The sequence below is a fragment of the Molothrus ater genome, chromosome 8 (genome assembly GCF_012460135.2).
Source record: "Molothrus ater isolate BHLD 08-10-18 breed brown headed cowbird chromosome 8, BPBGC_Mater_1.1, whole genome shotgun sequence".
Lineage (NCBI taxonomy): Eukaryota > Metazoa > Chordata > Aves > Passeriformes > Icteridae > Molothrus > Molothrus ater.
Genome location: NC_050485.2, coordinates 32150985 through 32163622, shown reverse-complemented (window position 1 = coordinate 32163622; position 12638 = coordinate 32150985). Strand labels below are relative to the sequence as shown.

General features: G+C 40.3%; 1 protein-coding gene across 1 annotated transcript in view; it reads left to right on the top strand.

Moving 5' to 3' along the window:
- Window positions 1-12163, top strand: part of CPXM2 (carboxypeptidase X, M14 family member 2) — a 68401-nt gene extending 56238 nt beyond the window's left edge. Inside the window, exons 11-13 of the mRNA XM_036386257.2 lie at window positions 2776-2915; window positions 4022-4121; window positions 9386-12163. Of these exons, the coding sequence (XP_036242150.1) occupies window positions 2776-2915; window positions 4022-4121; window positions 9386-9636 (491 nt within the window). The 3' untranslated portion in view covers window positions 9637-12163. The remainder of the gene's footprint in view (window positions 1-2775; window positions 2916-4021; window positions 4122-9385) is intronic.
- The last annotated feature ends 475 nt before the right edge of the window (window positions 12164-12638 follow it).

Below are 12638 nucleotides of genomic sequence, written 5' to 3'. Positions count from 1 at the left end.
ATTACATTTTGGATTTGTTTCATCTGATTTGCTTTATTTCTTGATGATGTTTTAATAATGATTGATGTCCTTCTCTGTTACACTATGCTAAGACCTCCAAAAAAGTGCTTGCAGGAGCTCTCCCACCCATCCTTTTGTGTGAGTGGCATCTCCTCATTGTACCACACCTTGAAACTGCCCCTCTCCTCATCCACCTGCTTCCTTGCAGTGGTCCTGCACAGAAACTTCTCACTGCTCATGCCATGGGAAAATTTAGATGGCATTAGATAAATTTCATTTAGAAAATATTTAATATTTATTTAAATATCAAATAAATCTTTAATATTTATTTCACTTAGAAATATTAGATTTCATTTCAGTCCCTAGAGAAGCATGTGCACTACAGATATCCAGCACCTCCTCAAGCCTTTAAAACCCAGCCATGATATTTCCTGCACATTATTTTGACTGCAGTGAATGCAAGTTCTCCAGCAATTTTACATATAAAGTTTCTGCACTGGATGAACTGCAGAGAGGCAAAAAAGGAATTGATTTAATTTTATTTCCTGTGTTTTTGAGGCTGGATTTGCATGTTCAAGCACTAGGAAAGAGTCGCTCTTGGCAACACAAAGCCATTTTCTTAAATACATGTATTAAAACTGAGCAATTAGTGTGTATGGCAAAACATTTCACAGCAGATTAATCAGAATGTTATACAGTATGTGAGGGGAAAATAATTGTGGCTGTTTCTCAAGTGGAGGGGAAGCACATTTATGTAGAGTAGCATATGCCACTGGCTGATGTTTAGGTTTTCCCCATCAACAAAAGTGAAAAGTTTAACATCTGTATTATATAATCCTCCTGCTCTGCTTCCAGAAGGCACTGAGGGCTCATTAAATACTTGACTACTGCTAATTGGACAGGAACAGGGATTTTGGTTTAACTCTTCTTGGTCAGAAGCACTCGGTGAATGCAACTCCTGCTAATCTTTGCTATTTAAAACATAACAATTAATGATCATTAACAAACATATTTTAAAATATTTTTTTATTAGAAGTGCAGGGGGAACAAGAAATGAACCTCACAGAATTTCTTCTTCTAGTCTTCATGTTCTGTATTTCGTTATCTGTGTGAGAGTGGAGAACTAATAAGGAGGAAAAATAATGGTGAAAACCTGGGGAATGGAAATGTTTGAGCTCTGTATGTAAAGACAGCCCTTCCTAGTGCTCCAGCCCTTTGCAAAGGTTACAGTGGTCTCTGTAATGCAGAATTAAACTGCAGCTCCTCAGAGACTGGAGGCACTGGGGTTCCTGAGGCTTGATTAGGAGATATTTCTGATGGAAATCCTTATTGCAGAGCAACAGTGCAATCCCAGTCTTCTGCAGCACAGTGTTGGGGAGAAAAGTGACCCTTTCATTTCTTACAAACTACAGACACTGTATGTAACATAAAATAATTATTACTGCCTTGATTTTTCTGGATTTTCTATCTGTTAGATAACTCAGGGAGGAAAACAGACTGAGGAACTCTTTCACCAACTGCTCTGATAAATCACTTTTACATAACAGCCCCTGTGAGCACATAGCTCTCTGTGCTGGCATTCAGGGCTCTATCAAATGGGAATTCTGTGAATTGGGTGAACAGCTGCATCTCCCTGCCACCCAACACAGACAAGAGCTGCTTCGTGGGCAATGTCCAAGATTAGGAATGCTTAGTGCTTTTAAAAGCACACATTTTTCTTGTAGAGACCTTTCTTCTGGTTGTGCTCCCATCTTCCCAATCAATAGAATCCCAGAAGGGTTTGGGTTGGAAGGGACCTTAAAGCCCATCGAGTTCCACCCTTGCTTGGAGCAACTTTTCACTATCTCAGATTGCTCCAAGCTCTGTTATCTTGCTTTGAAAATACAGGTGTCTGCTAAAGAAGGCAGGAGCCTCCCTTGAAATGGAAAATGTAAACCCTCTCCCTCTGAATTATTATAATTTTGAAATTAAGGGGCTCTCAGGCAAATATATGGGAGCAAGAATAAGAGTTCTTTATTAGGGAAGAAAATAAAAATAAAATAAAAAATGCAGTAATACAAAAAACCACCGAGAGAGTCAGACCATGCCCTGCCCCACTGTGTGTCAGGGGGTGGCACAGCCCCATCCCATGGGGGCTCAGCCCTCCTGCAGTGCCAGCTGTGGCTCTGCTGGAGCAGGGATCCTGCACAAGGGGGGAGTTTTCCTCTGCAGCTCCAGGGCTGCTGGAGATGGGCCTGGGCTCCCTCTGGCAATGCAGGACAGCAGAAGCTGCTCCTCTGGGAATGCACTGGGCAAAGGCTGCTGGGGTGTCCCCAGGCTCAGATTGTACCCAGGTAGGAATGCTTGGCTCCTCCCCTGGGCGGAGCATCTCCCCATGGGATGATGGGATTGGATCAGCCCTGCAGGGACACTCAGCGGCCATGGACAGCAGAGATCTCCTGGAGGGAGGAGTGGTTGTGGCAGAGATAAAGAACAAACTGCCCCATGAACAGAAGATAACTGCCCCAGCTCTGACAGATGGCAACAGCATACACAGCCCCAGCCCCATCTTGCAACCCAGGACACCTGTCCAACCTGGCCTTGAGCACTCTGGTGTTTGTTACAAAACATTTGGCATTTCTACGAACCTTTTTCCCTTCCAAATCTGCAGGCTAAGCCAGCTGGATGAATACCCAACTTGTGTTTACAGAAGTTACATTAATTTGCGTAAAAACTCAGATCTGATCAATAGATTAAAAAGGCCATGAAGTTTCCCTTTTTCCCCAATATTGGCAGGCATCAATGACTTCAGCTACCTTCACACAAACTGCTTTGAGCTCTCCATCTATGTTGGCTGTGACAAATATCCCCATGAGAGCGAGCTGCCAGAGGAGTGGGAAAACAACCGCGAGTCCCTGATTGTTTTTATGGAACAGGTATTCACCTGGCATTTTTGGTTTGGATTTAGATGTTTATTAGTTTTATTTATATTAGGTTTTATATTTATATATTTATCAGTAATAAATTAATAATAGATATTTTAATAATTATATATTATAATAATATATAATACATTTGATATGATATGGTATTGATACTATATAATGTAATATAATATATTTTTATATTAATATATTTTTATATTTATTTCTATTAGTTTTATAAGTTGTGAGTTTTATAGTATTTTATTAATCAATTAAAAATGGAGTTGTATTTTTTACAAGGTTTTTTAAGGATAAATTGTCTAATTAAGAAATTATACTTAAATTATTTTTATTTTTAACTTAATTAATTCTTTGTGTTTTGCAATGTGGACTTTTTATTTAATTATATAATACTACTTAAATTTATGAAGAAGGTGAAGAAGAAGGTAAAGAAGAAAGATTATTTTCCATTTTAAAACTTATATATTATTATATTTTTAAACTTTAAGTTTTCTATTATGTGATATTATACACTTTTATTTAAACTACACACTTATAATTTTAGTTTCATTATTTAATTTTGAAAGTTTTTTTATGGTTTTAGGTTAAATGTACTGGGTTTTTTGGGAGTCAGTGCCTGATAGTAAAGAAAGTCTAAAATTCTTAGCAACTAGGATTCCAACACCTACTGTTTTTCTTGCATGTCTACTTATGTAGTTATTGGTATTTTTGATAGACATAGCACTTCAGCCAGGCTGGTTTGACTTCAGGGAATAAAGTAATGAAGCTTCTGAAAATGTGATCTGGGTGCTGAGCTTGCTAGAAAGGGCTGCTGGAAAAAGACCCCAATATTGTGTCTGTTGCTTCATCTGTTCTTTTTATTTGTATCTTGAATTTGATGCCTCAGGAATCCTAACAAAATTCACAAGCTGATTCACAAGTTAATGCCTGAAGGGCTGCTACAGGGTTAATAATGATGCTCCACAATGTTGCGAGCCATAAAGTGGGAATAAAGAAATATAATTCACTTTTGGAATTAAAGATTCATTGTAAGTTCCTAGGAATATTACTGTTCTTTGCTGTGCAATATTTACTTGCTTTTTTTATTCTCTTCCCAGGTCCATCGTGGCATCAAAGGCATTGTGAAAGATGTGCATGGGAAAGGAATCCCAAATGCTGTTATTTCAGTGGAAGGTGTTAACCATGACATTCGCACAGGTAAAAAAAACCAAACAAATAAAAATACAAAATATCAGTGCAAAAGAACAGATTTGTGCTTTAAAAACAAACCCACTGAACCATGTTCCTAAGTACCATTTCCACATGTGTTTTGAATGCTAATATTATGGGGCTTTTATCTCTTTACTGGTGTTCTGTGCTCTTCATTTGCTACCACTTCCATTTGCTTTGCCACTGAGGCACAGAGTGAGGCAGATTTGGACGCATAAACTGATTTCAGGCCATGGAATATCATAGAGCTTTGTGACTTTCAAGTCTTTCATGTTTGCCATAAGAGGTGATCTGAGCCAATAATGAACCCTGGAATATCTAACTTAGTTTATGATTAATTTCAGTGCTACTGTGTCTCCATTGTGAAAAAAAGCATTGAATGACAGATACGTAATTAGGCAATAATGATTCTGCCTTAAATATTTCAAAATGGGACCACTGGGAAATGACAGTGGGAATTAAAGTAATCAGCTGTTTTTTCCTGTCTTGGAAGCCTTGGCAGTGCTGAAAGTCTGCCATAAAGTGTGGGTTGTGTTACTCTGTTAACAAAATTAATGTACTGCTCTGAGTTAATGCAATATGTGATTAATCTCCAGCTCTCTGTACTCTGGATTGTCATGTGAAAAAAAAAAAAAAAATAAAGTGCAATAAATGTGCAAGATCCCAAAATCCACCTTGTAACACTCAGGGAATCTTGCAGCTATTTACATCTTGGTTATTGCTGAGCCTCTATGGCTCAAGGCCATCTGCACTTGTTAGTAAAAATAAAAGTACTTATTTCATTCCCTTTAATTTTTCTTTTTAATGAGACGTTTAAGCTCACACTCTGGAATCACTGTGGAATTGGGAACATAAAAGTTCTATCTTGTTTCATATTACCCAGATAACAATACACGTCTCATTAGTCCCTGAAACTAGAGGATTTATGCTGGAGCCAAAAAAGCTGAAATGACATGTATAACTCCAGATAAAGAAGGCAAATTGTCAGCAGACTCCTTTCATTTATACCTTTTAAAATGAAAAATGTGCCCATTTAAACCTCTGAGTTGCCTTGATGTAAAAATAGGCCAAGCAAGGGAAGAATTATGGCCAGGATCTCTATTCACAAAAGTTTTGTTTCAAGTGAGCAGAGCTCTGCTGTTTCACTGCTGCATTAACGTGGTCAGCTGCCCTGTGGAGCCAGACAGAAGTTGCCTGTAAAAGCCCTGTAATAACATTTAAAAGTTTGAGAAAATTCCTTTGCTTCTTCCTGTGGACTGAAATAAAAGCAGATTGGTTTGGCTTTCTCCTGGATACAATATCCCTGATGGAAGGAGAGGGATGCTGACATTCAGCTAACACCATTAATGGGCTAATTGAAGGCATTGATTCCAGGAGCTTTGTGGGGAATTATTCCATTTTCCCTCAATGCAGATGTAACTATTGATTAAGTCTGAGTGATTCCATGTTGTTACAGTCAGATTTGGGTTGGACTCTGTGAGAAAACCTCTGCAAAAAGAGTTGGGTGAACAAATGCATCTTTCCCCCTCCATGGTGCCAATGCAGTTTTGGGGGTTGCCTCCTGTAATTTGGGGAATAGCAAAGTGAATATTGATGGTGAAATGTGCAGTTTCTTCCTGGTGAAACACTTCTGTGTCACAGCCAGAAGTGACAGATGCTTCAAAGACAGATGCTTCTGTGTGGTTTCTGAACCAAAGTGTAATTAATTTAATTTCACACAACGTCCAGAGAAATTTTTATTAATATCTTGGTAAGTTTGCAGTGATTTCAGTATACTTTATGTACCAAAACCCAAGGATTTTGAAGTAGCATTTAGTAATATTTAATATAATAAATATATTTCTATATTAAATATTTATTTAATTAGTCCAAGCTAAGCATAATTCTGGGTGTTACAACTCTCCAGCCTCACTCCTGGCTGCCTGGTCCATACAGAAAAGTTGAGTTTCAGTTCTTACATGCTTTGGGTATGCAGCACTATGTCTAGGTTTCCTGGAGAGTCTTTTGTTGGTAAAAAGCATTAGAAAGATTTTTATAATGTATTTAAATCAGTGCAGTTTAGCACATTTAAATGTAAAAATTGCTTTTGCACTTTTACTATTGCTTAGTTGTAACTAAGCTCTGTCCTATCAAGCTTAAAGGACATTTAATTGTAGAATTTATGGAGTAGTCTGACATATTAAATTCATAGCAATGCTATCTTTGTCCTGTAATGCATTGTTTTTTATCAAAGCAGACATGGCAATCCTTTTCCAGCCCCAGTAGGTGGGTATGGATGCAGTCTGCCTCCAGCCTGCTCCCACTGGAACCTATTATTTCAGCAAACCTATTATTTACTAAATTTATCTGTGTTTTTAATTGTGTTTCTTTTTGCCATCTGTTCTGATTTTTTTTTTTTAACTGGATTTAATCTGATTTTCAGTAAACCCCAACCTTTTAGCCTGGTATTAAATTCTGGGCACTGACAGCTGACAGAAATACTCCTGTCCGCTTGCTCCTAAATGGAAAGCAGGGAAAATGCGTCCTTGCTGAAAGGTTTAATACCCAGCTTTGCAATGTATTCCCAGTGGGGTGTGAAGGTGTAGGTTTATTCCTGGCCCTGGGTGGGGTTGTGATGAACTGACTGCTAAATGTGTCGGGAAAATGTGGGTCAGCTTTGCAGTCCTGGGGCTAAAGCCAGGCTGGGAGCAGGGATGTGATCACCCACAGGGGATCCAGAGCCCTCTGCCTGCCCCCGGTATTGCCAGGGAATTTACAGCTAAAACTGTGCCCTTTGGGGATAAATAGGAGGAATTTGGGCAGATTTGTGGTTTGGCCTTTTGTTCAGCTTCCAACAGTCCCAGTGGTGAGGGAGAGTTGAATAAAAGAGCCTCTCTTAGAGCCTTTCCTAAAAATCCCTGAGTAATGAGGAACAGAAAATGTGGACCTTTTTATCACCCCAAATGTGGTCAAATTGACTTAAAGACCCCCTGATCATATTGGGATGTAAGAATGGACCTGATCAGGGACAATTCTGACACACCCAGAGGCTGCACTATCAGGGTATAGTCAATATTGCCATTTGTTAACACTTGCTGTTTGCAAACACATTTTTTATTTTACCAAATCCTAAATTAAAACGCTGTTTCTTTAAACAGAGGCTGACCAGCCTGATCCTTCCCAAAATAAAATATTTTTATGCAAATCATCTTCAGTTTTTGCTCCACTCTGCACTGCCAGTGTGCCCAGGCTGGTGTTAGTAAGGCTGTCAGGTCTCATCAGTGCTAAAAAACCCCAACCCCTCCTCACGCAGGAGATGTTCCATTTCTATTTTTACATGGAATTGCATATTTGAATATGTACTTTCCTTCACAGGGAGTTCCTCCAGGACAGAGTGCAAAACTAATTTTAGGTAATAGTTTTTCCCCTTTTTCAATTCACAGCTAAGAATATTCAGTGGTTAAAATTGTATTTAAAAGAAGCCTAAAACAATCCTGATGCACATATGGGTACATAAAATGGATATATCTGAGGTTGTTCATGGGGAAAAAGAAGAAACCAAAAACTCCTGATTCAATGTGGTGTTAAAATACATTTTTCTGAGTAGGTTAGTTGATTGCTGGAGCTTGGTTTGTGCATTTACATTTACCCAGCTGGTTAAACATCCTGGTGAATTTACTTTGTAGGAAAATCAATGTAATAAACCCCAATGTAAGGCTTAATAGAAGGGGATATTTACTTACACCTCAAAGTGGATTGGTATCATGTATTCACACACTCTTCCTAACAAATAGACCAAAGTCTGTGTCCTGGCAGTCTGATCAGGGTTGTGTGATGTGGATATTTCACTGGGGCTCCTCTGGATCCCTCAGTTAGGATTGGTTTGGGATAAGTCTTTTCTACCCTATGGGAATCAACAGGTTTTTCCTCAGGCCTTTCCAGCTACCAAAAAGCTGCAGCTGCTTTGGAGCCTTTTTGCACCATTTGGAAAATATGATTGAGATGTGTTTTTCTCTAGGGTTGGCAGGATGAGCAGGGGTATTTGTGGTGGGGGCAGCCTCTTGGACACCGTCCGGTGTGAGGATGGAGGGTTCTACCTGTGGTGTCATCTTGCCCATGGCCAAGGGCTTCTCCTGAGGATGGTCAGGGCTGGGAGTTGGACTTGATGAGCCTTGTGGGTCTCTTCCAAATCAGCTTATCCCATGTGATTCTGCGTCCTCATCTGATGGACTCAAGTTGCCCCAGTCTGGTGGGGTTCGCAGGGTCCCCAGGATGAGAAAAGAGATGAGAATCTTGACTCCCTGTTTCAGAAGGCTGATTTGTTATTTTATGATATATATATTATATTAAAAGAAAATGATATATTAAAACTATACTAAAAGAATAGAAGAAAGGATTTAATCAGAAGGCTGGCAAGGAATAGAAAGGAATGGAATGATAATAAAATCTTGTGACTGACCAGACAGTCCAAGCCAGCTGACTGTGATTGGCCATTAATTAAAAACAACCACATGAGACCAATCAAAGATGCACCTGTTGCATTACACAGCAGCAGATAACCATTGTTTTTCTTTTCCTCTGAGGTTTCTCAGCTTCTCAGGAGAAAAATCCTGGCAAAGAGATTTTTCAGAAAATATGTCTGTGACACCCCAGGAAAGGTTTGGATGCAAATTTCTTCATGGGAAGGGTATTAAAGAACTGGAGCAGGCTGCCCAGGAATGTGGTGGAATCTCCATCTTTGGAAGTGTTCTAAAAATCTGTGGTCATGGCACGTGTGGACATGGTTGAGTGGTCAGCATGATGGTTGGTGGTTGGACTTGATGTTCTTAGAGATGTTTCCCAACCTCAGCAATTCTGTGACTTTATAAACACCACTCTCCTCAAGGAGAAAGGACTCGATGGTCCTTGTGGGTCCCTTCCAAATCAGCTTATCCCATGTGATTCTTTGTCCTCATCTAATGGACTCAGGTTGCCCCAGGAAAGGTTTAGATGTGATATTAGGATAAATTTCTTCATGGGAAGGGTTTTAAAGAACTGGAGCAGGCTGCCCAGGGATGTGGTGGAATCCCCATCTTTGGAAGCATTCAAAAAATCTGTGGTCATGGCGCGTGTGGACATGGTTTAATGGTCAACATGGTGGTGATGGTTGATGGTTGAACTTGAGGGTCTTAGAGATGTCTCCCAACGTCAGCAATTCTGTGACTTTATAAACACCACTTTCCTCAAGGAGAAAGGACCAAAGCCCTGAAAACCATCATTTTTCCCCCCTCCAGGAGCTGATGGGGATTACTGGCGCCTCCTCAACCCGGGCGAGTACGTGGTGGGCGTCAAGGCCGAGGGCTACACTGCCGCCACCAAGACCTGCGAGGTGGGCTACGACATGGGGGCCACCCAGTGCGACTTCACCATCTCCAAGACCAACCTGGCGAGGATCAAGGAGATCATGAGGAAGTTTGGGAAGCAGCCCCTGAGCCTGGCGGCGCGCCGGCTGCGGCAGCGGGCGCGGCGGTGGCAGCGGCGGTAGAGCTCGGCGCCAACTCTGCTTCTCCCGGCCTGGCTGTAGTCGTAGTGAGAGTTACATAGCCCATCTCTTCATGCCTTTTTCTCTGCACCATGAGGCCTTGCTGTTTGTGGAGCTGGATGGATGCTCGGGGGGGGGTTCTCATTTTTGGTGGGAAAAAAATCAGAATGAAGTCGAACCAAAAGGAGCCTCCGATTGAGGGGAGAGACGGGGAGAATGGAGGAAGGTGATTTGAGCTGAGCTGGAATGAAATGTTCTGCTTGTTGGGTTGTTTAATCCTTTGTCAATCTGTTTTCTTTAAAAATTGAAGAGAAAGGATAAAAAACAACAGCAGCAAAAAAGAGATACTTACAAACGAGAAGTGTTCTGAAAGAAAAATTGAAAAAGGATCTAAAGTATGAAATTGGTATATTTTTGCAACTCAAAAAAGTTTTGACACTCTATGTATTATTCTCATATGGGAGGAAAAGCTGAGAGGCGACAACTTCTGTTTAATGTGATTAAAGCTTGTGTCAGAATTTCTCTCTTTCTCTGAAAGTTCCCCCTTTGATAAGGACTATATTTCAGGAAAAAAGCCTGCAGCGAGTAACCCACCTTTGCTTTCCTGCTTGGGTTGTTTAGATTTAAGGATGCTTTGTGCTGCCAGAGTTAAATTCCAGAGAGTTTTCTCCTCTGGCTTTTCAAGGCTGCAGTTTTACTCCATGAACTAAACCTGGCAAAAAGGTTTTGGGATCAGGACCACTGTGGTGTGGCAATCCTTCCCTGATGTGGGAGAAGGACCTGAACAAAGCTTTTCCTGAGGGTACAGCCACTTGTGTCATGTATGAGAGGAGAGGCTTAGTCACTGAGAGGTGCTTAATGCACAAATCCTCTCATACCATCTTTTTTCTTTTTGGCCTGACTTGAGGTGCCTTTTGTGCTCCTGCATGTCTCATGCCACTGTTTTCTGTGACATGCAAGGGGTTCTGGGCTCCTCTGCAGGCCTGCTCCTCTTGCTGCTGCTTTTCTGGCCTCATGCCTCTTTGGGAGCAGGAGTTTTGCTTTATTGTTGGCTTTTGAGTAGTGAAATTGTACAGCAGGACAGGATTGAGGTTCAGGAAAGATGCAGAGCACATCTAGGAAAGAATCAACACTGGGCAAAGTGCCAGCTGATGAAAATACGACTTTGCTCCATTAGCTTCAATGTTATGACCTAAATTATACCTAAGAAACCAGAGTCAGCTGCATGATTTTAGCCAGTCTGTAGCTAAACAAACATCTCTTAACATGCTTGGTAGCAGACTGCACCATACTCTTCCAAATACAATTCTGTTTTAAACATTTTGATTGCTATTTAGAGTTTTTGCCAGTTTGATAGGATTCTTGGAAAAGACGTTCAGCAAAATACCATTGAAACTGAGGAAAAAATAAAGCAGAGTAGAAAAGTTACTGTAAAAATACCATGTGTCATCTGTATTAATTATTTTTTTTATTGTCAAGGAATGAAGGAAACACATAAAAGGCAAAAGACTGCAGAATGAAAAGCTTAATCTAGAGCCCTTGCATAGTAAACAATCATATTCCTAACTTTCTTAGGCAGTTTCAGCCCTTCCTGGTTCTGCAGATACCATTAAATAACAGCAAAAGCTCCAATAAAACAGAAGAGTGCACTTTTAATTCTCTGTGACTGAAATTATGGAACGCCTCCAAGTCAGTATCATTTCAATTAAGTACCAGAAGTAAACAACTCATCCAATCATTCCATCATGTGGAATTATATTTTACTAATTTCACCCTCTTTGCACCCTTACAGCATCCTGTATGCCATGTATTTCTGTGTAGCAAATATAACTGCAGTTTGTCAAGAAGGGATTTTTTTTTTTCTTTAGAGGTGGGAAGGGATTAATGATGTCTTCTTGGGCAGGTAACAAAGTGAAATAATTTTGGAATATGGAGTAATGACAGCAGACAATTTGCTTGCAGTTAAATTTGTTGTGTTCATTGACATATGTAGACTTTATGAGCATCATAAAAGATCAAGAGCACGCAAGATTTTTTGGGTTATGAATGGAGTTTTTTGGATGGATTCTCTCTGGAGTGCCACAAAGGCAACTTTGTGGGTGGTTGGAATGCACTGGCAGAAGTGGAACAAAATAGCCAAATTTAAATGGGATTGAAGGTGGAAACCACTGCTTTAGTCCTGGCAGATGAGGTCTTTCTACCTTGACATAATGGTGTGAGAGTTTAACTTAACAAACCTTGAGGTTCCTTTGCTTTGCTCTCAGAACTGAGGTTCTTCCTGTGAGAAATTATTTTTCATTTGATAAGAAGGAATGGATTTGATGGGGAATTCTTGGACATCTGTTGGCTAAGACTGGATGGACTCTGATTGCTGAAGGCCTCAGGTGCTGGGGACAGTGGCTTTGGTGCTCTTTCCTGGCTGTCACTAGTGCTTACACGAGTTTGGGCACAGCAGAACTGGGACTCATGCAGGTGACCTTACTCCATTTTAGTCCAGGCATTCCTAAATAAATGGCCTAATAGCTGTCAAGTGGAGTTGTCTGTGCAATTATTTTCTGATTGTCCAGCACTGGAAAACACTGAGGCTCTAAGGAATTTTACCAGGAACATCAGATGTATGAATATCTTGTGCTGTTTATGCCTGCCCTGGATATAATGATGGCAAACTGATGTGTGCTCTATTTACTGCTGTAGTTATGCACTTGGGAGTTAAAATGTTCCTTCCCTTTGAAATACACAGCACCATTATTTTACCTTCAGACACATCCAAACCACAAACCAGTAAATCTGGATACCAATGTTTTCTATTTAGCCTCCTTTTCTACCTCTTTAGAACAGGTAATTTTTTTCTAAAGTCTGTGCTTTAAATCTCTCTTCCTTTTAGTGTTGTAGGAAAACAGACAGCCCTGCAGAGATGCCAAGAAATAAAACTTGAGGGTGGATTCAGCCCTTTTGTAATTACAGATCCATTTGAACAGCTTATAGCAGTTCTCTTATGTGAGAAC